This window comes from Nipponia nippon, unplaced genomic scaffold (genome assembly GCF_047370975.1).
Source record: "Nipponia nippon isolate SJK-2023a ecotype South Korea unplaced genomic scaffold, ASM4737097v1 scaffold_9, whole genome shotgun sequence".
NCBI lineage: Eukaryota > Metazoa > Chordata > Aves > Pelecaniformes > Threskiornithidae > Nipponia > Nipponia nippon.
Window position 1 is genome coordinate 30,063,268 of NW_028262413.1, and position 26,196 is coordinate 30,089,463.

General features: G+C 38.5%; 1 protein-coding gene across 10 annotated transcripts in view; it reads right to left on the minus strand.

Moving 5' to 3' along the window:
* The window catches only part of TLN2 (talin 2), a 218,182-nt gene that overhangs the window by 120,368 nt on the left and 71,618 nt on the right, over nt 1-26,196 (minus strand). For all 10 annotated transcript variants that reach the window (XR_015701295.1, XR_015701294.1, XM_087743609.1 and 7 more), the window contains 5 exons: nt 6,557-6,727; nt 3,699-3,796; nt 2,914-3,043; nt 1,298-1,450; nt 275-417 (listed from right to left, as the gene is read on the minus strand). Coding sequence is in view for 8 of the 10 variants with exons in the window: in XM_087743609.1 (XP_087599735.1) it covers nt 275-417; nt 1,298-1,450; nt 2,914-3,043; nt 3,699-3,796; nt 6,557-6,692 (660 nt within the window). In the remaining 2 variants the exon portion in view is untranslated. The remainder of the gene's footprint in view (nt 1-274; nt 418-1,297; nt 1,451-2,913; nt 3,044-3,698; nt 3,797-6,556; nt 6,728-26,196) is intronic.

Consider the following 26,196-nt stretch of genomic DNA (forward strand, 5'->3'; position numbering starts at 1 on the left):
ATGGGGAGAGAACTAAAAAGAACAACTTAAAAGACTACAGACATTCATGAATTTTAAGGAAACTAGTACAAGGATGTGAAAGTCAGTGGATTTTTGGCTGTGTCCATTATTGGGTTGAAAGTATTTGATTAAAGAGTCAGTAAAGTCAAATCAAAGCACATCCAGAACTGGAATTCTAGAAGATGGAGTATTTCAGTAACAAAATTTTTCTAATTAACCTACACAGGTTTCCTTAGACAAGGTGGAACCCGTACTTCTGGTCCACATACTGTACCTGAACATAAAGCAAGTTAAGTTGAACAGGATCTCTTGAATCTACGTTCTGGTCTGAATAAAAGAACTTCCGTCTCAACAGTAGTGTTTCATTTTCATCGACTCCTTGTTCTCTAAAAGTTCGGCTGTGATCTAGCCAATTTACTGTAATAGAACCACAGACACGCACATTGTTAAATACACAGTGTTGCCAGTGTTAATAGCTGTTGTGAAAATCACATGATCATTGGCATTTCCACTGGAGAGGGAAACTCCGCAAAAAATGTTGCTTTCATTTCTGTTTCTAGTCATCAGTATTGAAGGTTGCTACAAGTGAGAATTGAAGAACAACACTGCTGAGAAATGAGAATTTACTACAGCACAAAACACTATTAATATTGTTGAAGAAACAACTATAGTAAAGTTTTAATATTAAATTTAGATCTTCAAAGCTTCATTGCAAAATTACTTAAAAGTTTACCACATTTTCCCCCTAAAACCAATTGTTCTGTTAACTTTTCTTATCCCTGAATACAATTTTAAAACATCTTCCTGCCAGTCACAGTTAATCTTAGTGCCTTAATGTAAAACAGAAAAAATGGTTCTCATTACTTTACACATAAAACAAATCAAATACTGTCTTAGTTCTTTGGCAAACTCCATTTAAACTTAAAATTTATACCTTCAAAGACAAAACTACCTTTTGATGGCTTTCAGTAGGCATCAATATTTAAATATCCAACTTCATTGAAGAGGAGAAAATGGTCATTACGGAAATGGCCCTTCACACTTAAGTTACAACTCCTCTACCAAAAAAGTAACAAAAAGCACTCCAAAAGATTTGCTAACTCTCTTAAGTAAATGGACAAGTTGTTGCCTCTAGGTAATTTTAAAAACACTCAGTAGTAGATGACATTATATATAAACAGATGCAAAATACAAGCAAGGATCAACTGAGACACACTGAAGAATCTAAAAATGCATATATACTGTGGAAAGATATTAATTGAAGAATTATCCTGGAATAGTGGAATACACTACTCACAATCATCATCTGTATGAAGCTTTGCCTTCAGTTTTTCCATTTTTCTTTCATCACGCAACAATGTTCTATCTTTCTTAAGCGTTCCTGTACTCTCCTCTTTCTTCTCTTCGATGCTCTCCTGGATTAAGGAATATTCCTCATAATTTGTTATTCCTGGAATTATAAATAAATCCAGTGTTTGTAACAATAAAAATTTAATACATTTTAGTACTGGTGAAATATTCTTTTCCATATATTAAAACACCAGTGGTTAATTTCAAGTATAGTAAAGATATTCTAGATGAAATGCTAAACAGTGTATGGGGAAGGAGATCCCAAGAATAATCTACAGCTTCCTCATTCAAGACATCTCTCCAATATCCGGCATATTCCTTTGTCATATGCTGCATTTGCCGCTTTCAGAAAGACACTAAGGTTTTTTTGTTATCTACCCAGAAAAACTGCCAGTTTAAAAACATGATGGAATTTAAAATAGCAGTAAATTCCAGAATGGAGACACCCCATAGTAAATTTACTTTCATGGATGCCTACAATTGCTTCTTGAGAACTGAGTAATTTCAGCTTGCCCACGATGTGTAGAAGAAATGTGGCAGAGCAGACTGAGGAACAGAAATGATGTGAAATATATGATTTTTTTTTTTTTTTTAGAGTTTTAAAACTCAATTCTTCCTATGAATTTTACATGAAACTGAATCAAAAAATCAGTTCACAACATTTAGCATATGTGCTAAGTTGCCCTCATTTCTTTGTTCTGCTTGGTTTTTTCCACTGTTTGGTAAAGCATGTTTATGTTATACAGGAAAGCAAATTAAATGCTCAACCACATGACCACATTCATGAAAATAAGTCAAACTAATTTTTCAAGTAAATTAGTTACAGCACATTAGAAAACAGCACGGAAACACTCAAACAAAATTGAAACGGATTAATTTAAATTTAGCTTAATTCACTTTCTAAGTAAATTAATTTAAATCAAATTAAGGCCACTGTAATTCTAAATGAGAATTAAGCAAGGGTTTAAGATTATTTAAACTAATCCATGCTGGATGCATGTTTAGAGTTAAATATGAATTCGTTTTCCAAAATGTCTCTATTTAGATAAATACAAAGACAGACTATAACCAATAAGACACATTTTGGACCAGCTGCTCTGGATGGTTTCCATAGGTTGTTTCACAAATGATACGGTACTGTGATCAACTCTTAATCATAACAACATAGAGCCGTACATTTAGGTATATTTCAAGGTTAACAGTATTTATCTTTTATCCCATTAAGTATAAATTTAGTTTTAACTCTGTACCACGTCGCAGGAAAGCGTGTGTAAAAAGTAACATATAATTAAAAAAAAATTTATAACTGTACTGTCAGATAACTTTGTGCCTTTAACAGCTAAATGCTGAAGCTTAAGGATATAGCTAACTCTCTACTGGCTTTCATAAAACCTGGACAACAGATTTCAAAAAAGTGTTTGATAAATATTAACCAATAACAGATTTAAATATTTTTTTAACATATGTGCCCATTTCTAGCCAGTAATACACAACATCCTAAAAATCAAGATGCAAACATGGCAGAAAAACAAATTCTTCAGTATGTGGGTCCCAAAATCTTACCTATCCTGCTGCAAATGGTAACCAGCAATTCACCAACTGTTTTAGAATCATCGACCATGACTGTTTTCACTGAACCATCCAACATACGTATTTTCTGAGGTCTCTGTTTCTTTTTGTATTCCAATATATCCTAGAAAGTAAACAACACTGTTTCTAAATGCTTTTGGAAGCCACCACAAGCCAACCCACTAACTTAGATATCTAAAACAGGATTCCCTCCCCACCCCCCAACCTGGATTTTTCCTTTGTTATAGTATAGGCAAACTTAATTCATGCAACAAACTTGAGAAGTGACTACTTTTAGTTCTGCCAATGTCTTTTTTTAAGAACTTGTCCTAGCTGCAAGACCAAAACCTAGACAGGGCAGGATAGACCAAGTACCTTTGTTCTGCAAAAACTAGTTTAGCATTTAAAAAGGATAGCAATGCCTTTTGATTGTAAGCAAGTGGGTGATAATGTAAGCAAGTATGACCTCATCATCTTTAGTATACAAGAAACCTACACTATAATGCAAGGTCACCTCAAATATAAAGCTTATTACAAAACTTATTTTTTATCTTTCTGTTAATCATTCTGTGAAGACACCATTGGCCACAGTAGCTCACAGTCACAACCAGACACAGGAAAAAACTAACTACCGAGGCACAGCAAGGAAGAGAAGTAGGCCAATTTCAGGAACAGACTCAAGATCTTCCTACCCCTCCAAATAAACATTCTTCCTACTACTTGGGAAACAAGTTTTCTAAAAACATGTTGATGAAAGAAGCAACAAACTTGCACCATACCCCATTTCTCAGCATGTAATAATCCAGCGTTCTTCCAGCTTCCAGCCATATACCTTTTCGCGGATCTTCATCTGACAAGAACAATCCATAGTCAGAGGCTGTGGAACAGAAGAGACAGAGACTCGTTGAAAAACATCAAAGCTAATAAAGCCAACATGGTTTTACTCAAGGTTATTCAGCTTCAGGGTTAAACTTCCATTACACTTACCTTCCATTCTTAAAGAACTTGGATAGAAATTTTTTTCTGTGCTTCAGAAACTATTTAGCTTAGCAGCAGATAGCAGGGTAGATGAGACTTTATAGAAGACTTGAACAAAAGCTTCCCTAAGCAAGAACATGTCACATCTACTGTGTAATTTGTATTATATTTGTAATTAATTCTCTTCAAGGTGACCTTTTGTAAATGCTCATAGGTCCTGCTTTGGAACTAATTAACCAAAACTACAAGCAGTTTGGGCTTAACCATAGTATACTATTTCAAGCAGTAGTTCTATTTAAAAAAAAACATATAGTTTGTTTTCAACCCCTCACATATTCAGTTTATGCTAAACTTTGGCATCTTTTTGGTAGATGTTTCAGGTTTAGGCACTTAAAAAAATACAAGGCTTCTAAAATTACATCCATAATAACAAATCTCAGGAAAAACTTGCATCTATTCCAGGCTAAACACATGCCAACTGATTCTTTCAGAATCACACGTAAATGATAAAATTCTCATTGTCCTAGAAGAACAAACCCAGGCTTAGGCTTCAAAGACTAAACTCCAAGTATACAAAATGAAGGACCATGACTGTCAACTTAAGGCCCATCCAAAGCACCTCTTCTTGATAAACATTTGCATGAAGAATTGATACACAGTACACTTCACTATCACAAACAGTGTAAACTACTGTTCATCAGCTGAGCCTGCTCTATTTGGAATTCTACAGTTTAAGCTAACAGCTTTTTTCATACAAGCTGGCCAGCCGCATGCACACAGCCTGTTACAAACAGCTCAGTGCAGGGATGGTACCTTGTTTACTTTCAGCCATGTGTTGGGACCCTCTGATTAGACAGTCCGTAAAAATAGCTACAATTTTTGGACAATGTTTCATCTTTAAATGTCATGCATAGCAACAATTTATATTTAAGAGCATTTATATTAAACACAGTGTTACTCATGCAAGTATATAAAAGAGCTTGCACGTAATAGAAGTGTAACTGACTTACAGATACGCAATTTCGAAGGAAGAATCCTTCCAAAAAGAACTGAGTAAGAACAACTTTTCCTGCCGATCTTAATTAAATATTCCACTGAAAAGCCAAGTGATCCGTACGTACAGAGATGTTTATGACACAAATTCAGTACAGAATCAGTTATGTAAAATTTTAGAATTTGTGCCTATAAATAGGTTGTGACCTTTAGAAGCACACAAAGCGCCTTGCGCAGAGCACGGAATTACCAAGGAAGCACAGACTGCTCTAATACTAATTTCTGGGGGATGCACCCTAGTAATGAAAGAGTAGTAGCTGTGCAACTTGCATGTTAACATCACAGCCACTTTTGTGCGAGCATGCAAGTTTGTTGGAGATGAGAAATGCGCACAGCTGACAGTCATAATGCAGGACAATGACATTTTCTGTTGTGCAGGAACTAGTCTGATCAGTCAGTACTGCACCTCTATGAGTCTTCTGAACTAACAGGCAAACACGTATTTTAACAGCCACAGAGAAGGGGAAAGGATATGTTAGTAACCTTATTTCTGTTCATCACTCAACGTCATAAAGTTGGTGGAAATTTGTAATTGCACTGCAGTCACATATAAAGCAAAAGCCCTATTGTATAATCTGAAGAGAGTTCCTAGGTTTTTCTATGAGGTTCACGATGTTCAGGGATATTTATTGCTCAACTTCTCTGAATTCAACAGCTGTTCAGAATAACTGCCTTGAGAGATCAGTATGGTAAAAATGCACAGCTTGTATCTGAAAAATTGAAGCTATATAACTAGACTTCCGAAGGACTGCTGCCATGGAGAAGCATTTCTAAGTAATAGTAATATTGTCCATTACTGGTAAGTTTTTCTAGCGGTTCAGACAAGATTTTCAAAACAGCTCTAAAGGCTGAGAGCTGTGCATAAAACCAAATAAACAATCTGCTTTAAGAATTACATTCCAGTGGCATTATATCCAGTAGAGCACCAAAGGATTCTGAAGAACCTGAATTTTTGACAACTTTGACTACAAGTTTAAACCAGAGCTTTTGTCCAAGTGAAGACATATTTCACAGTCTGCCTTCATCCAATCTGTTCAACAGGAACAGAGACAGTTAAATTTGGCTAACACATAGCAGCATTCTGAATATGGTATACAAAGCATGGTGATGCTTTTACTTATTAACCAGTTTCAAATATTTCTCTTTGCACATTTTGGAGCTGCCCAGTCATTCTTTTGCAATTCATGTGGTCCCTTCGTTTGCTGAGGCACAAAACAAGTCTGCCCAGATTCTCCTAGAAAGCATTGCCACAAACGTTGTTTTAAAAAGACGGTACCACAAAAATTGCTCTCCAAGCAGGGAAAAATCATCTTTCAGGCAAACAAGCAATTTATTTAAGAAGTCAAAGTTCCACAAAAAGGTGTCCTTTGTGGAAAAACCTCTGTCAGGACAGAAGGAAGAAGAAGAATGCAACTACCTTCTGTCGCTTAAAAATCTGTTTGCACTTTGTGCTTTTCATTTCAAAGCCTTATGATTTAAATAAAAAAAACCAAACCCTCCAACCTGAAAGACAAATGGAGAAACAGAACAGTGTAAAAAACCAATAGGTCTCTGTTTATTTTCAGTTCAGCCAATGAATTGACTAAGGACAAATATAGGGACTCACCTTGCCCTGTTTGAGCCTCTGGCACTCGTTCACGAATAACTCTACAGGCATCATACACTGCAGTGGATGGCTCAAACTGCATCGTCTTCACTACATTGCATTGGCGGACACAGATCTTCAAGGAAAGAGCTACCATGGTGTCAAGTCACTTGCAAGTTCCTACTAAAGTATCTGAAAAAGCAGTAATGGCATTATTGCTTAGAAATTTCAATTTAATGCTTTAATACGCTCAACTTTCCATTAAAAAAAATGAAATTAGTTCAGTAGAATTATACGTATTTGTCGTGGTTTAACCCCAGCCAGCAACTAAGCATCACACAGCCACTCACTCACTCCCCCCACCCCAGTCGGATGGGGGAGAGAATTGGAAGGGTGAAAGTCAGAAAACTCGTGGGTTGAGATAAGAACAATTTAATAATTGAAGTAAAATGAAATAGAGGAGGAGGAGGTGGAAGAGGACTACTACTACTACTACTACTACTACTACTAAACAACAAAGCAAGTGATACATGATACAATTGCTCACCACCCGCCGACTGATGCCCAGCCCGTTCCCGAGCAGCGATCACTGCCTTCCGGCCAACTCCCTCCAGTTTATATACTGGGCATGACGTCATATGGTATGGAATAGCCCTTTGGCCAGTTTGGGTCAGCCGTCCTGGCTGTGCCCCCTCCCAGCTGCTTGTGCACCGGGCAGAGCATGGGAAGCTAAAAAGTCCTTGACTGGTGTAAGCACTACTTACTACTAAAACATCAGTGTGTTATCAACATTATTCTCATACTAAATCCAAAACACAGCACTATACCAGCTACTCGGAAGAAAAAATCAACTCTATCCCAGCTGAAACCAGGACAGTATTCAAATGCATTTCTATATGAAGTCTCATTAGCATCACCAAGCTAGAAACTATCTAAAACATGTATTTTTCTTGGTATATTAGAAATTCATTTTCCAAAAACTCGTGTACACATACTTAAAGGTTGATACTTTATGTGAGGTATGTCAAAATGGTGCATAGGAAAACAATACATTTACTGGGTATATTGCCAACATATTTACTACTGACAGAAAATGATTTTTCTCTCACGACACCTTTTTATTAGACCATTTAGACTGGCTGGTAACTAACAGCTTAGAATAACTACTTAAATGAAAGCAGGATTTTCTTAGTACATAACTTCTCCTTTCTGAAGATTCTAAAGCGTGCAATACCGTGTTGTGTTTTTTTTCAAGTCTCCACATAGATCTGCTAGATGTTTTTATCCTGTTGTGCAGCTGCCCAGAGCTTCAAGAATGAGCTATTTTTCATTTCAGTTCTATTTCAGAAACTTCACTGAATTTGACAGCATTTGTCTACAGAAACAGGAAGCTACAGATGCTTTTTGTTTTGTTTCATTTTGTAGATAGTCTGGATTTTGTCTCAAGTGTCTTCCCTTGCTGTCATAACACTCCAAACCACTCTTCCATCATTAGACTTTCCAGAGTGATCTCCAAGAACTCTTCAGAACTTAAGTCCTTTCTGCATAAATACAGAATCTACTAGAATCCCCAAACCCTTTCTACATAAATTCATGTATGTGTATTTTACATAGGAGGACGTGAGATTCTATGCACTACTGCCACTGATGATAATTTGAGCAGGACAAATTCCAGTAGTTAAACAAAAATGTAAACCCCAGTTGTTGCATCTTTTTACAGCCCAAATACTCAGTACTGTTCAGCGAAATCACTTTAAGGAATAGGAAGGAACGATCATTTACATTTCATCAATGCACCAATGCACGGAGCTCAGTGATCGCATCCCTTCTCCAAGGCACAGACAGCAGACAAATAATTTCTCTACCAAAAACACTTAGGAGCACCTTTGGCTCTAAGATGTCATCCTCCCCCATATTTTTGTGGCAGCCCATCCATCTGCCTCTCAAAAGCAACTCAAAAGCAAATCATCCTACTTCAGATTTTTTAGTACTTCCAAGACCACTCACTACCAGTATGAAATGCTAGATATAAGACTATCTGACAAAGGAAAAAGGAGTGAAAGAGCGAAAAAAACACACAAGAAACAGTAATGTACACACCTCAATGCTTTCCTAATCTATCAGTGTCTGATAACAAAACAATCTGTATTTTGAACTGATCATTCTATCCAGAGGTCTGATAAATAACTGAAGATCTCTCCCTACTACCAAATATTAGTTCCTAAAACCCATCCAAAAGGTCTTTATGTTTCAGAAGCAATCGTTCAGTATAGCAGCAGCACAAAACAAATGCAAGACAAAAAATAAATCTCTGCAGTATTTCCACAGAGATTCACCATAACTGGGTTCAGTTTAGCACTTTATCATTTATACATAAGCAAACCTCGGAGCATTAAAAAACTAAAAATATCCCAAGAAACCACAGATTGGAACAGTTGTTCACCATCCAGAATGGTTCCAGGAAGAATAATTATGTTCATGTGTGCTTATGTGCACTGTTAAAAAAAAAAAAAAGGTGGCACACTAAACAGCTGGAAAAGAGACAGATCAGCTTGGAAAACAGCCTGACCAAGTTGCTCAGAAGGCAGTTCTAACTCACAGGTGACCTCTGAAACCTGGCTGTCAGCTTCCAGTGTGGTAAGGTGAGCCACAACTCCTGCTCCCTCCTCTGTCTGGTCAATGCATTAGAGCAGGGCCGTTACAATGCAACCCTCTGAACTCTCTCTCACCTATTTTCTAGTCCTCTTAAAAAGAGGAAATGATATGAAGTGACACCAGTGAACAGGTAAGTTCTAGAAAAAGCTTTCCTCTCCTCTTTTCTTTCTACTGCATCTGAAGGCAAGACTTGCAAGCCACACATCGCATCTTCAGACTTCATCTGATTATCTTGTCCATTAAAAGGTAAAATAGATACTGACCTTTTCCTATCAGCTTTCCCATGAACAAGCCGCAGTCTTAACTTTTGGTATGAATGACTTTGGTTAAAGGGAAACATTCAGAAAAAAAGTGTAAGCACATTCCTCATCTTTTAAAAAAATAACTTGAGACATTAAAAGAGGTCTCCTGCTAACATATAAAGGAGCAGATGACAGAATCTGTATTCTCTGACACCAAAGCAAAGTGAGTATAAGACAGTTGCACAAGCACATTGCAGCACCTTCTGAAAGATAAAACTAAACTTCTTTTAAGGTAGAAAATAGGATCCCCCTGAAAAATCTTTGTATGTAACGAAATGCTTGACTGCTTTCTGGTACAGAATACTAGACGAGTGACTGCCTAGTCATGAATTAGCATCTGACTTGAAAGTTTCATGCCACAAAAATGCTATATTACCAGCACTGACAGTAGCAGGTCTCGTGTAAGCTATGGTAATGTAATATTATGCTTCCTATGTATAGTTGAATCTTTTAATATTTCACAAAATAACATTTTCTTTTAAGGAGAAGGGTCACAAGGTTATGGCATGAAAACAGATAGTTACTTGCAAACAGAAAAATCCACTTAATCTTTTAGTTAAACCTTTTATATGTAACACTCAAAAATGAATTTTAAAAAAGGGCACTAACATCAAGGCACATCCAAATCAGTCCAGTGTCTAATCTCCCTTTACGAACTGAGAAAAAGGGCCAAAGAAAAGCCAAATGAACCATGAACCTTTAAATAGAAAAATAAAAAATAAATTAAAATATTCTGGTAAAATTATTGTGATTTTGCAGTTTGGACTGCTGCTTTTACTAGGTTAGCATAAATTTAGCAAACCAGAGCATTCAGATAAACTTGATCTCACCTGTGAGATCCAGAACAGAGTAAGTCAGAACTTGAAAGCAGCTTAGCAAGTACAGCATTGTGTCACACACTTGACAAATTTAAAAACAAGCAAACGCCCCATTTCTTTAAGTTTAGAGAAAAAAAAGTTCTTTTAAAAATACATTAAGTACTTTCTCAGCTTGTTAATATTTTCACTTTGTGATCATGCATCACAGAAACCATGAAAATGTGTGCTGGAAGGAACCTCAAGACCCAGCCTAGCCTAATCCCTTGCATTGCAAAACGATGCATCCCTATGCTGTCCCTGCGAGATGCTCGTCTAGTCCATTCTGACAAAGCTCCATTGAAATGGAGTCCACAACATCCACAGGGAAGCTGCTCCAGGTTTGAGTTGTTTTTTTTTCTTTTTACTACTTCTACATTTTGGGTTGTTCCCCCTAGCCACCCAAGTTTTCAACCTAGGTCTTTCACTCAGCAAAAGAGCCTTTTCCCCCTGTCCTACATAAACAGACATAGCAAATTGATGCCCATCGTCTTTAACACAATTTTACAATTTGGGAACCTGTTACTGTGTCCTCCCAATGCCCCTCTTTTTTTTTCAGGGTCAAATTCAACTCCTTAAAGAACAAAGGACCTAAATGCATCAGTGCTCTGATCTCCTTCAACTCAGTGCTCTTGGTTTCAGGGATACCAAAGGATGCTTTATTCAAAAAAGAGCTTATGAAAAGAGCCCATGAGTTACCAACTTCCTCCAACACTGTGTTCTCAAACTTCAGAGAAAGGTTTTCATCTGCCTCCTCCAAATTACCATCAGGTTCTAAACCTCCCCACTTGGCTTTCAGTAATAACCGGGACAGGCAGCTTCCACCTCCTGGGTAACAGCCAAAATAGGACAGCTGTTTTTTCTCAAAAGAACTAAGAATTTGGTCAAGAAAAAGGGCTGAGATCACAGAGAAAAACAAGGGGAAAATATCTTCCGTGTTCCTTTTATCTTCTATAAATTGATTCACATCACATTTAAGTATTTCTCTGTCCAGGTAGTGGACTTTTTCTGCTCCCCAATATCCCTCAGCCTCTGAAAGGGCTGACCAGAAGCCAAAGAGTTCCTGGAAATTAAGAGGATTTTAGAAGGAACGGTTTGCCTGTACTAAGTCTAATGCTCTTTGAGTAACGAAGTAGGTAATTTCTAAATCGGACTGTGACCGATCTGTGCTTGCAAGGCTGGAGACTGAAGTAATAAATTATGGATCTGACAAGTTTGGGAGAGGTAGCAGCAGCTCTGAGCTCTTAAAAAAAACCCCCACAGATCACCAGCAAGAGAACCCAGCGCCTGCAGGTATGTATCTGGAGTGTGTATATCAAGGCCCCAAGTTGAACCATCACAGTGCCCAGGTTCTGGGAAATCCTAACAAAACAAGATTATAACCAGTGGTTGAATGAAAATGAGTAGGCCTCTGTGTGCCCACAGAGATACCTTGCAAACAAAGCAAACAAGCAAAAATATTTCAAAAATATTAAAACCCAAGATATTACCAAGTGCTGAAAAATAAGACATAAGAATGAGGCAATGTTAACGTTCTTTAGAGTAAAGTAACTTCAAGCTGGAGGAATGCCTGCTACTCCGCCTGCAATTCAGCAATGGTGTAACCATGGCAGCAACCAGCTCCCCTTCAGCCTCAGAAGTTAACAGTCTCTCTCACAGCTGCCAATGTTTCTGTTTGCGTAATCACTTTCTCAACCAATTCTGACTTTTTTTGTGTGTGTTGGCCATTGGATTTTTGAAGAACCTTTCCCTTACTTTTTGACAGAACTGGGTTACAGAGTGATTATACACATGATTTACCAGAACATTCAAGGCAGTAGTACCCTCCAGCAGAGGAGCAGCAGCAACATGTGGTAAGGAATGGTCACTGTCCCAGCTGGGTCACCATAGCCTCTGGTCACTGTACCTTGGGAAGATAAAGCTCGCAGTAGGCACCTGCACCTCCATTTGCACAGCCGTACTTCAAGTCTCAGCTGAAATTTACGGTATCCTTCCCAAAAGCTCCCTGCATAGATACATTCTCACAACAGCTACAGCTAGGATGCTGTTAATATTAAATTACAATACGTGTGGGCTTAGAAGCAGATACATACTCAATGAACAGTTAAACTATTTTTCTTTAACAATTTCTCTTCATTAAAAGAAATTTTCTGAAATTCTAGGGACCAATAAAAAACTAAACATCTCTTCATCTCTTGTAAATAGGTATTTTCAGTGAAATGCTTTGAACGTTAAAATGCAAAAAACCCATTCTTTGCTGAAATAGTTATAAATATTTATAGATCAGAACATTCTATTTTCCCTGAAATGAAATAAATTTGTAAAATGCTTTTCTATTGATTTAATTTTTTGATACAAAATAAGCCAGAAAACAAAGGTAACTATGGACAGCAAGTAACAAAATAATAAATCAAACAAAAATTTAAATACATTTGTTTGAGAAATGTCCCCAAAGTAACAGGAAGAAAGTCAGTGTCAAAGTATACCCGCCCTTAATTTCCACTGGAAATTCATTTAAAATTGCTTTTCCTCCTGGTGTCATTCAAGAGGAGCAAACCAGAACTATCCAACACCTAGTAGGACTCCCAGAGCTGAGTAACATACTCATTTCCTCATATCATACTGCACCTCTTCCTTTGTCAGTCCCGATAATAATTTCTACACACTGTCTGTGCTACCACAGTAAGAAGTGAAGAGCTTTTGCATGGATTTACTCTCCAACTTCCTTCTTCCATATAGCTTAGCTGTCTCTTGTTGAGGGACATCTATATACCTACACAGTCAGCTGGAAATCTGCTTTTCAGATAAACATTCAAGAGTGATTCATGGCCCTGTGCTCTGCTCGGCAGAAGCACAGCATTCTGTAACACATGGCAGCCATTTGAATTAAGGCAATACCAATACACTACAGCTATTGGAGTAACTGTATTATAGTGTAAAATCTGTAAATAATAAAACCAGAAAACGGCATCTGGAACTTTAACTAAATTGGTGAAAATTAACCCCACAGTTCAGTAATGCCAAACCAATGGTGTAACAGGATTAAGGGGTACCCAACCGTAAGTACGTATAAATGCTGCATGGTTACAGCTGCTCTGTACTCAGGCCCCTAGTGCAAACCCCCTGCCAAAACTATAAACTAGAGGAAACCAAACCAGTGAGACGAGAAATGTATTTCTTCCAGGTTCCCCCCACGTTCTCTGTATCTCCTATATCTCCCTTCCCAATAGATGACTAGCACCAAGTTCCTCCTAAAATTCTTCCTGAATGTGGAAAAAGCAGCACATCAAGGATTGGCACATCCTGACAAATGCTTAGATCCTTTGTGCTTACTGGAATAGTTTGTATGAAAACTACTACAAAGTAGTTTACAGAAAATGCACCGTGTAATTCTAGCTCCCATATTCCATCCAGATGTTGCTAACAAATCTGGACAACCAGATCTGCCATTTTACAACACTTACTGTAGTTGCTGGCTCACTCTGCCTACCAATTAATTGAGCAATGCAGCACCAAAATACAACGAAAAAAATACAGATTTTCTAGAAATGTCAGGTACAGTTACTTGTAGTATAAGGTAGCATTAAAATATTGTAAATAGTTGTTTTTCAGTAGTGATGAAGTGGGTGGATTTTTTTTTTAAACTCACAATGACACACCAAAGGTTTCCCAAATCACTGTCATCGCAGTAATAGATGTGCACTGCTGATGTATCTTTACTAATCTGTTTGTACTACTCCATGGCCGAAGTATTTTCTGTTAACAATAACAAAAAGTGAAACAGGTATCTATAGTCTCTTTTCTCCATAGTTTCTTCCTTCTTTGTACAGTACACACACTTTCTTCTTAGCTTGTGCATAAAAAGAGCTCATGGAAATGTTCAGGGCTCTAAGCAGCAGCCTATCCAGTCATTCTCAAGCAAATTTCAGGAAAAACTCTACATTATTTCTCTCCTGGGAAAAATATTTCTAGAGCAAAAGAAGTTTTAATGTATCAAAATTTGCTTGGACAAAGTTTTATTCTGGTGACTCCAGAAGTGAAGGTCAGCCTGTTCTATTTGTTCCATGCTTCAGAGAGGTAGCTCACCAGGTTTTGTTCAGGAGGTTTTGTCCAGCAGGTGCCTCACCAGGCATTGCAAGGAGGGGTGCTACCGACCCAAGCTGTAAGTGTCTGCTCTAGTGGGAAACTTAGTCTTTCTGACCATGAGAAGAATCTACAGGAAACCAAACGGCACCACCACGGAACAGGAGGATCCTTTGGTTGTTGCTAAACTTCTTTGCTGCTTGAACAAATTCCTTTTGCAACCAGCTCCTTAAAAAGCCTTCTATGACAGTATGTAATAATGATTTGTCTGCTGTTTGTGAATCTATGTTAAAAGCATTAAGATGATTGACACCCGTACTCATCAAGTTCAAACTTGCCCTAATTAGAAAGCTTATATGATTTTTGTCAGGGTCATTAAGTGAGTGCTGAATCAGTGGGGGATCCAACTCTGTGCTACTTTAGAAGTTTACAGGTCAAATCAATGCTATGGATGTGAGTTTCGGGTAACATACAGAACGTATCTCTGTTCCACAATATCTTCTTCAGATAAACCAGCATAAGAAAACAACAATTGCAGAAATTCCACAAGATCCCCCAAGAAACTAAATTGTACGTGAGAGCCCAGCTCTGCTAGACTGGGAAGGTGGCATTGATGTTACAACTACCTCATCAGCTGCTGTACAAAAAGATAGACTAAGGCAAAGGGGAGCAGAGTTATCTCAAGAAGCATTTTACAAGGACTCTCAAGAGACACGTAACCCAGGGTAAAAGGCTGTCTCTCTGAATATTGACGAGAACAGAAGTTTGCATCACATAATTCCAACAGGAATCAACTATCATCAAGCTAAAGGCACACAATAAAACAGCAGAATAGCTTACCAGATGCATAGGAGAAATGAGATTTACAGGGGAGACCAGTTAGTGAACACTGACCTCCCTGATCGTTCACATACCCACCTGGCTTAATTTGTACCATCCCTACCCTTACGTCTAGCGGTGTCTGACAGCTGATGGGGCCATGACGTTATCTGTGTATTTTGAACTACACTGCTAAGCAAACAGAATGCAAAATCTCAGCTTAATATTATCTTTGCTTAATGCTGTGAGGATATGAACACTCCTTTGCCTTCCATTTCACACCCTTGCCAATAGAGTGTTTGAAGTAAAACACAATCCAAAAATATCTGCATGTCTGAACTAGGCAAGTGTGGAACAGCAACACTGATACTGTCAAATATGGACTACGCCCACCCAGTTAAAGGAAAGTTGCCACTGCTAGTGCTATGGTTAAAAGCAAAGCTTTGCTATGATTTAGTAGAGGTCTCTCTCCCTGGAAATATTTCTTAACTGGTTCATTCAGGCTCGAGCAAACACAAATTTAGGTCATGAGACTGTCACAGTCTAAAAGCCTGCATGTATACATGCTAGTATAGGCAAAGCTACGTATTTTTATACTAGATTAACTTTGCAAAAAAAATCCAGTGGGACAAAAGTTCTCTATTCTTTTCAGTACACCCGCCACCTACCTGCTGGCACAAGGCACCACCGAAACAGGACACATTACATTTTCTGTTGTTCATGACAGTTGAACATCTAATTCTACTGCAACACACCAAATACTTGTTTAGCGGACTGGTGCCTGGTAAGACCTCCTTAAGCACTAGGCACTCAAAAATACAAACCCAGTTGTACTGATAGCTACATTTGGTAGTTCCAAAATTATGAATGCACATTAAAGTATCATCCTTCAAAATTAAGGACAATAGAACCACAAGGCAGGCAAGTGGGCAGACGATTGCACAGCCACGGAGGGCAACAACACACATTTTACTACAAACTCACAATGGCATTTAAACTAGTTGGTATTTGCTGCTCTTGACATCTTATGTGCTTATCATATAAAAGGTCACACTGCTTCTTTCCAAGGAAGATTGCCCCCTCTTTAGCGCTCCATTACTGTCAATTTGTAACTCATTTATACCACAATGCTCTCAAAGGTGCTTAAGGGGTGCTATTAATATGCTTTCCTAGAACACTAGACTGATTCTTCACCAGAACATTGTACAGGAGCTGACTGATCATCTGTGGGTTGTATGCCTGAAACCCATCTGTACGTCATAGCAAGGCCTTCATCATCAACTCATTGATGGACAAGACACTGAAGATGTCATTACTGGTCAGCTGCTTTGCCATTCCACTGAGAACAGTGTAGACAGGTGCTTCAGGGACAACTATCACTGATGTGCAAATATCACACTTGTAAACACTGGAGTGGAAGTTGTGTCTCATGTCTAAGTTTAGAAGGGAGCAGTATACACTCTTCTGGTGACCAGAAAGGAAAAAAAAAAACACAAACCAAACCTCCCAATTTCCCTCTAATTAGCTCAAAGATGAAGGCAGGAGCAGCAAGCCAATAGATTAGAAATTGCTGTTCTAAATAGGCAATGAATACAAAGATATGGGAAGCAGAATGAAGGCCCAATAATCCAAGAGGTAACAGTTAGCTACCTGCTACTCCACCTAGATGCCCACAAGTCTATGGGGCCAGACAGGGTCCACCCAAGGATACTGAGGGAACCAGTGGAGGAGCTCGCCAAGCCACGTTCCATCGTTTACCAGCAGTCCTGGTTAACGGGGGAGGTCCCAGATAACCGTAAGTTAGCTAATGTGACACCCATTTACAAGAAGGGTCGGAAGGAGGATCCAGGGAACTACAAGGCTGTCAGCCTGACCTCGGTGCCAGGAAAGGTCATGGAGCAGATCATCTTGAGTGCCATCATGGGGCATGTGCGGGACAACCGGGGGATCAGGCCCAGTCAGCATGGGTTCACAAAGGGAAGATCCTGCTTGACTAACCTGATCTCCTTCTATGACAAGGCGACCTGCTTGGTGGATGAGGGAAAGGCTGTGAATGTTGTCTACCTGCACTTTAGTAAGGCCTTTGACACTGTCTCCCACAGCATTCTCCTGGAGAAACTGATTGCTCATGGCTTGGATAAGCACACTCTGCGCTGTATAAAAAAATCTGGCTGAATGGCCAAGCCCAGAGAGCGGTGGTGAATGGAGTCAAATCCAGTTAGTGACTGGACACGAATACTGTTCCCCAGGGCTCAGTGTTGGGGCTGGTTCTGTTCAGTACCTTTATCAATGATCTCGATGAGGGGATTGAGTGCACCCTCAGTGAGTTTGCAGATGACACCAAGTTGGGCGGGAGTGTTGATCTGCTGGAGGGTAGGAAGGCCCTACAGAGGGATCTGGACAGGCTGGATCGATGGGCCGGGGCCAACTGCATGAGATTCAACAAAGCTCAGTGCCGGGTCCTGCACTTGGGTCACAACAACCCCATGCAATGCTACAGGCTTGGGGAAGAGTAGCTGAAGAGCTGCCTGGCGGAAAAGGACCTGGGGGTGTTGGTTGACAGCCACCTGAACATGAGCCAGCAGTGTGCTCAGGTGGCCAAGAGGGCCAATGGCATCCTGGCTTGTATCAGGAATAGCATGGCCAGCAGGACCGGGGAGGTGATAGTGCCCCTGTACTCGGCACTGGTGAGGCCACACCTCGAGTACTGTGTTCAGTTTTGGGCTCCTCACTACAAGAAGGATGTTGAGGTGCTGGAGCGTGTCCAAAGAAGGGTATCAAAGCTGATGAAGGGTCTAGAGCACAAGTCTTATGAGGAGCGGCTGAGGGAGCTGGGGTTGTTTAGTCTGGAGAAGAGGAGGCTGACGGGAGACCTTATTGCTCTCTACAACTACCTGAAAGGAGGTTGTAGTGATGTGGGGATTGGTCTCTTCTCCCAGGTAGCAAGCAACAGGATGAGAGGAAATGGGCTCAAGTTGTGCCAGGGGAGATTTAGATATAAGGGAAAATTTCTTCATGGAGAGAGTGCCTAGGCATTGGAACAGACTGCCCAGGGAAGTGGTGCAATCACAGTCGCTGGAAGTATTCAAAAATCATGTGGATGTGGTGCTTAGGGACATGGTTTAGAGGTGGACCAGGCAGTTAGGTTAACAGGTTGGGCTCAATGATCTCAAAGGTCCTTTCCAACCTTAATGATTCTATGATTCTGTATCACCTTAGGGGAGTCCAAATGTAGCCTGACAACCTCAGGCACCACATACCATCTGGGGTGGCTAGTCAGAACTCTTCAAGCTTGAATAAACAAGCAAAAAAAGTATAATCCTTCCTTCCATCACTTATAATACAAGGAACTTAGCAGTATACCGCACAAAACATTGTTTATTCTCTGTTTGCAAATGTGCATGGACAATTAAAATGCAAGACCTCTTATATGTCCCCCCTGCCCCAAGAAAAAGCTGTACTCAACCACAATGCCTGTATACACACACCACACATCTTGATAATCAAGTTTACAGTTATAACCTTCAAGAATCTCAGGAAAAATTTACAGTATTTCTCAATAGTGTGCAATATTGAATCTTAAAAACAAACCACTTCAAAAACAGTAAAACAGAGGTGAATTAGGACAAGCTTTGAAAAGGTACTGTGAAAGTAGGCTTTAATCATTAGTAAGCATTAATCATTCCGTTCTCGGTTCACACATTATAGTTGTACAGGAACAGCATCTATTTTGCTAAGAACCCAGCAAGGAAGTACCCTCAAGCAGAATTATGTAAGAGACCAAAATATTTTCAGTCTCATTAAGAGCTGTTTATAGGACAGTCAGCTTATTAGCAATTCAACTAGTTTGCTTTTTGAGTTAAATGGCATATTTGCAAACTAACTTGCTTGAATACGTCTTCAAAAGGAAGTATGAATTACAAGGAACTACAGGAGGAAAGTCATTGATCCAAACACAGCTGAAACAGTTTTTAGGTAAGAGAAGCAAAGAGCTTGACTGGAACCATTTGTAACACAAGTCATTTGCCTGAGGAATAGGAGCCTCCAATGTGGCAGTCAATGACTAAACTCTTTGAAGAGACCTTCCAGGCTTTTGTTCTAACTTAACAAGAACGCTGCAGGAGAAAGCTAAAAACAGGGAACAGGAATTTCTGTAGAAATCAGAAGTGAATCAACTTCCTTTTGCTAGCTTCCTCTCCAAATGAAGTGTTTCTGTTGTACAAATGAGCCTTTTTAAGAGAGTCCTTGGGAGGATGGTAATAAGGATCTTCACAGATGCTATGAGTATAATTAAAACAGTATCTGAGATACAGAAGACATTTTTGTTTGGTGGGGCTTTGTTTGGGTTTTTTGTGTTTGGCTTTGGGTTGGTTTTTTGTTTGTTTGTTTGTTTTTTGAGGGGTTGCTTTATTTTTTTATACTGAAGAGAACTGCTTGTAAGGTTAATCTAGGTCCATCACAAGAGCTGCAACTTGCTTACAGGGGGATATATACTTACACAGCTTCAAATATATATTCTGATTTTTGATAATTTAAGAGCACATAGGTAAATTATAGGATAAGAATAAAAAAAAGATTACAAATGCTTTCTTTTCTGTGGAAGAGTTAAGCTGATACGAAACTGATTTTCCAAAGCAGCAGGATTTGAGTATTTGAAGCATTTCACCCACAGATTCTAAATCACACTAACAATAGTAATAGGTTGAACTACCAAGTGGGCTGTTAAATACAAGCTTGCACAGTTCTGTGTATTCACACAGTTTTCAACTGCTGAAATGCTATAATGTTTTGAAGGACAATTTTTAAGCTTTTATGTCTAGGTTTACAACCTGAGCACACTCACTTCAATGCTTTTTTTTCACTGAATTAATTCAAAGCTGCCACTCAAAGTTCTGAACTGTACCTGCCACTCTTGGCAATCACCCCAAAGTAGAATGTAATAAACCACTCTGAGTTGTTAACTTAGTCATTAAATGACACAGCTAGGATATGACCTCTTCGGTTCAGCTACTGTGGTCTAAATATTACTCTGCAGTTCCTCTTTTTTTTTTTTTTTAAAGTGACATGTGTAGGCAGAGTTTAGAATACGTTATGAGTTTAGTACAGTAATATACTCTGCCCATTCAAAAGACAAATCAAGGAATCTTTTTCTTCAGGTACAGAAACAGTATTGCTAAGTTCCAGGCGAAAGTGTCATGGTAAATCATATAAGGATTTTTCTGTTGCTTTCCTCCCACCCTCCTGAACATCACCTGATGCCAACCTGGAACTTTTTGATCATTTTCTTTAAGGAGAGTGGCGGCCCACTGTTACTTCATACATACTCCACTTGATTACTTACCTTAGGGAACATGAAGGCAACTAATGGTCTGCTTGAGTTTCTTACAAGCTTTATAAACAACCCTCTTTATTCATTATGGAAGCTGAACTACTGAATAAAATAAAATCCACTTAGCTACTGAAATCAATCCATATTGACCATTTTGATCAGCATCATCTAGAATTAGATGGGGTAGACAAGTCTTCAGAAACAGCTTTGCTACACAGAACAAGAAAATTAGTGAGGCTCTGAGGCTCAAGTAAAATTATTTTTTACCAGTTCTGTGATGGGGTTTATGTGGAATAGTTCTCTGCTCTCATTGATTTGATCTGAAATGGTAGACCTAACAGGCACTGAAATTGCTTTCAGTAGGTTTTGATCCATTTATCCCAACAATCAGTTAATACAATCATTTATAACAGTTCACTAAAATAGGAAGTGAGGCAGAAAAAGAAGTAAACATTTATAAAATGTTATTTCAATGAATGCAACTGTAGTCTAGCAAGTTAGCATTCCACCTATTTAAGTAAGCTCAGAAGACCTTGGAGGACTACACAGAACTAATAGTTATGCTGACAACCAAACCATCAACTCCACAATGAAGTTCATCCGCTCATCGAGAATCTTTACAAATTGAGGATGAAGGTGAAGGGATCCTTGACATGGAAAATCATTATTTCTTGGAGGCTTATTTGGAAATTGGGAAGCTTGGTAAAGAGCTCAGTCATTTAGTGAAAATTTAGGTTGACAGCTTACAGACTGATTGTCATTTATGTTAAGCAAAGCATGGCAAAGCAGGTCCCAGTCAGAAAGTTATAGCTACTCTCCAGGCAAGCTAACTCAAATTTTCTCTGTTCAAGTACATAGAGTGCATTAAAATTCATTTTATGTTAAAAAAGCCATATACTGAAAGATGAAATGCACTTTAGAACTGCATGGTTCAATCTAAATCCAAGTGCTTGAGCTAGCATTTTTATTTCAACCTTCAGTAGCTACTGTGCTTGTCAAGAATACAAATTATTGCAAAATCACTGTCGTAGGAAACATTCATTTCCATAGTGTCTTTTGTCCCAAGATGCTGATTTAAAAAAAAAAAAAAATTTCAAATAAAAAGGCAGCTAAAGGGACACTGAATGCTATCTGTTTGTCTTTCTACCAGGATATAAGTCCAGAACTTGTCCTATCAGTACAAACCCCTCCCATCCCAAATGCTCAGCATACAACATAACACTGACTTCCATAAGACACTACATCTGTATAAATATAAAACAGCATCAGATACTGATGCTTCCTGTCTTCTTGTCAAACCCTGCCATTATGTGCCTTCTGTACAGGTCAAATACTTATTACAGCTACAATAATAAAACATTGGTCCAAAAGTAAAGAAAAGCCTATTCTGCTGATAGCCCACTGTGAAAAGTCAATTAACAGATACAAAAGAGTATGTGCAATAAAGACAAAATCTTAGGGTTAACCCTGAGGTAAATATGGTATGGTCATTCAAGAAGCTACTACAGGATTAAATAAAGTCATAATTAAGAACCAGACAGTATTAGAAAGCATATAAGAAGCCATATGGTACAGTCAACTATAAAAGGATTGAACTACTCATGTTTCTAATACTTTAGGTATTTCATTCTCTGACCTGTACATATAACATTTTATAGTCATTTTTTGCTTTTATATTTAGTCATCTCTTACTGTGACTAACATCAAGTATTATTTTTGTTCTTCCAACAACTATCAGACATTTTAGATTTAAACTTGTTGTGTAAACACAATTCTGATGCCATCATGCACATCTCTCCTTGAAACAGAATGAAGCACAGAACAAAGAAAACATGAGTAAAATTACCCAGCTGATACTAAGCGCAAATTAGAGTAAGACAAAAAAAGCCCAAAGGTTAAAACCGCAAAAGAGTCAACCTAACAACCAAGCTGGCATTAGTACTTTAACAGAATTTGTTGCAAGGAAAATAATTCCCTGTTGGATTCCTAATATGAACCACAGAACATATGGTTATGGGCCTGGAATCAAAATCGAAAAAACCCACTAAGTGCTTCCTACAGATACTTTTCAGACTCAGGGATACATTTTTGGTGTCACTTACGCAGAGTGTTACCAGCGTTGAAATTTAACACAAATATTTTCCCTGCAAAAACAATTGGACACGAATGGTGATCCTACTGACTCAACCCAGTACAACTTTTTTCTGCACAAAATGTTACTGAAGAGGCCTCAGACAGGAGTCATAGCATAGAGTTTTTAGCAAAAAAGGTACATGACAATTCACTGGAAAGGATTGGCCAAAGAGACACTTGCAAAAACAATCTTGAAAAGCTATCAAGTGAACAGTGTACACTACTGTATACAATTCCTCTCTGGATCTTTCAATACCACTTGTTGGAAGTTCCATGAAGAGGCAGGTTGTCCAGAATCAAATGGTCAAGCAAGTCCACCAGAAAAATTCACTAATGGCATTTCTTCAACATTTGCTTTGCATAGCTATATCCATTGGAACTACCCCACAGGTTGCTGAGCTGATTCTTGAAACAAAGTGTGGGATGTTAGAAACCAAGACACCAGACACTTTGCTTAAGATCAGTTAGAATACCTGTGAATGTGAACTGTTTTTCAAAACTTGAACTATTATTCTCTTACTCCCCCACTGCAATCAGACTAAATCAGGTTTCAAAAAAACCAAATACACAAAAGAAATAAGACGAAATAAAACAACCAACATCAAGTCAAACAGCTTAACAGCGTTTTTTTGTTTGTTTGGGTTTTTTTTTCCATTAGCATCAGGTAGTTCACTGCAGTGAATACTTTAGCACACTTTCTGCTTAATAATATTTATTAGAGAATTCAAAACAAAGCCAATGACTATTTGATTCTAAATTATAATTAATTCAGTTATGTTTCTACCTCTTAACTACTCTGGTCTCAATCCCATCTACTGTAGTATTATCTAGACAGTTTTTGCTCACAAGGAATCACAATTTGGAATCAATATGAGATTAACACAATTTCTGTACAAATAATCATTCTTTATCAATTTTCATGTCATGGATGACAGAAGAAACAGGGAATGGCTAGTCAAAAGAACTTTGAGTAAAACACGTAAAGGGGTAAAGAGAAAAAAAAGAGTAGCCAAAAAAAGGAACAAGACCTACAGCAAAAGACTGCAGAAGGCTCAGTTACTACCAGAATCACTGACTAATGAAAACAGAAGAGCTGAGCAAGGACAGTGTGCTTGCACCTGTCAAATCAATATCTCTGACACAGCCACAAAACAGGAGAATACAGAGACTGAGACACATGAGAAAAGCTAATGTTCATTAGAGTGAATGTTTCAAGCAAGCACCACAGCATTCATTTCACTCCAGCTTTAAGAGTACTCCATACTCCCAAGGTAAAAAGCTCACAACTACTGGATAAGGAAGTGAGGAAATTACAGGTGGGTGTAATCCTTATGAAAATTTCTGAAGACGTTTAAGCTTGAGAAAAAAAACTAAATCTCTGAAGAGACCAGGATCGAATCCCAAAGCAGCTGCTATTCCTACAACAGAGACAGAAAGGAAGAGATCATAAAACACTGCTGAACATTTATCAGGGTGTAACACTGTGCACAAACATTACACGTCAATTAGATTATACTTAGCCTAGCACACTGCCAACTGCATGCTAATCTAAGGTCAAACCTCCTCCTACATCAAATGTGCTCAGAAAGACTCTGGCAGTGATCTTACTGAAAAGCTCAAAGTCAACTTGGCAGACTTCAAATGTTTGAGCCTGAGTTCAGATATTCGATTATTCTTCTTAGCAAAGTCTTTTTCAGGATGTACCTAAAACACTGGATGATTCTTGTGTCTCATAACTATTAGCTCTCATATGTGTCTTAAAATGCATTACTCAGAGCAGGAATATACTAGGTATGTGCTATATATGGAAGAACACACTCATTCTACACCTACATACAGAGACATATATATGTGTATATGAACAGATGTGTATGACCACACACACACTTGCACATACACAACTAAAAGATAGGCTAGGATGTTAGACAGGCTAGTATTTGTGACATAGGTATAAATTCATAACAACAAAATGCATTGAACTCCAGTTACCACTGTCATTTAAAATGCACCATCCAGAAGAGGATTACTGAGTGCATTCCCTACAGAAACCATCCCTCCAGAAAACTCAGTTTCTTAAGTCAGAATAAAATGACCTACCAGGACCTCCTCCACCTCAGCTGACGGTCAACAGTATCAATGGAGAATATAGTTTAGCAGGGAAATTCATAGATCAAAACAGGACCAAAGAAATCAACACCATCCTGGACCATTACACATCATTCCTATTTCATTCCAATATTCTGCACTACATACAGCCTCCTAAAAGATTTAAGCCACCACCCTTTGTAATGTACACAAAAAGACCTGAGGGCAATAAAAAAAGTTACTGCATAAAAAGGAGAGGAGCTTGTTTTCCAAGTGCAGGTAGGAAAAATAATCTGTTATTGTCACTGCTTCTGTTGATTATAGCCAGCAGCAAGTGGGGAATCCACCTGAGATCCAATTTACAACTACAGATATCATTTCCTACCTAAAGACATGAGATTCCAGCTAGGGCTTCCACTTGTTTCAGCTGGGATCAACCTTTGACAGTTACCATTTTGGCTACCTGGGAAATACTCGCTCAGTAGCTCTCTCCAAGACTAAGATTTTTTTTTTTTTTTTTTTTTACTTAATAGCTATTTAGGTGCGAATCAGAGGAATGTCTTAAAAACAGATAGTCAGAAGTGTTTGAAGTGGTCCTGCAATTCAAGCAACTGAGCTGCAAATTGGGGACAGACGCTGACTCATTGTCCCTGTAGAGTTTCTACCTACAAACAGATTTTCCGTTAAAAAAGGTCTTATGCTAAGGAAGGCTACAATAAGTAGGGCAACAAGATTTCCCAGTTGGAAATTTCACAGATTCACCAATGATTCTAAATATACAGTCTGAAAATACCTCCTTCTCAGCCCACATCCTTAAAGGGAAAAATCACAACAAAATGACTTTGCAGCAACTTATTTAAAAGACCTATAAGCAACAGCTGAACATCTTTTTCACTCCAATATATTATAATTCATGCTTCTTGTTTCCCAGCTTCAGTGAAGAGTTCAGTGTTAATTTCTGCAGACCACATCACACAGCCAAATTGATTTAGTTTTCATTTTTATGTACTTTCTAGGGTGTTCCCAGCTCTTACTCCTGTGCCAAAACTTTCATTTTTACTGCTGACTTCCACAGTGAGTTTCAGGCGCTTCTGAATATAAATCCATGAAAGATAAGACAGAAAATAAGATGACACTTGGATAAATAACAACATAGGGGACAGCTGTGCAAGGAGATTCATTCTTTCCATCACTGTGTAAAACCTCTCCAGCTCCAAGTAGCTACAGAATCATAGCATTCTGCTTTTCATGAGATGTAGGCTCAACTTGCCACCCAGCAAAAGGGCCTTGTCTGGAACCAGCACTTCTCTTCTGAGAAATACAACACTGTTCACAAGGTGCCGATGTCATGTATTAAATTTTCTGTTTATTTTCTTTTCAGTGTTTAAATGAGTTTTGAAA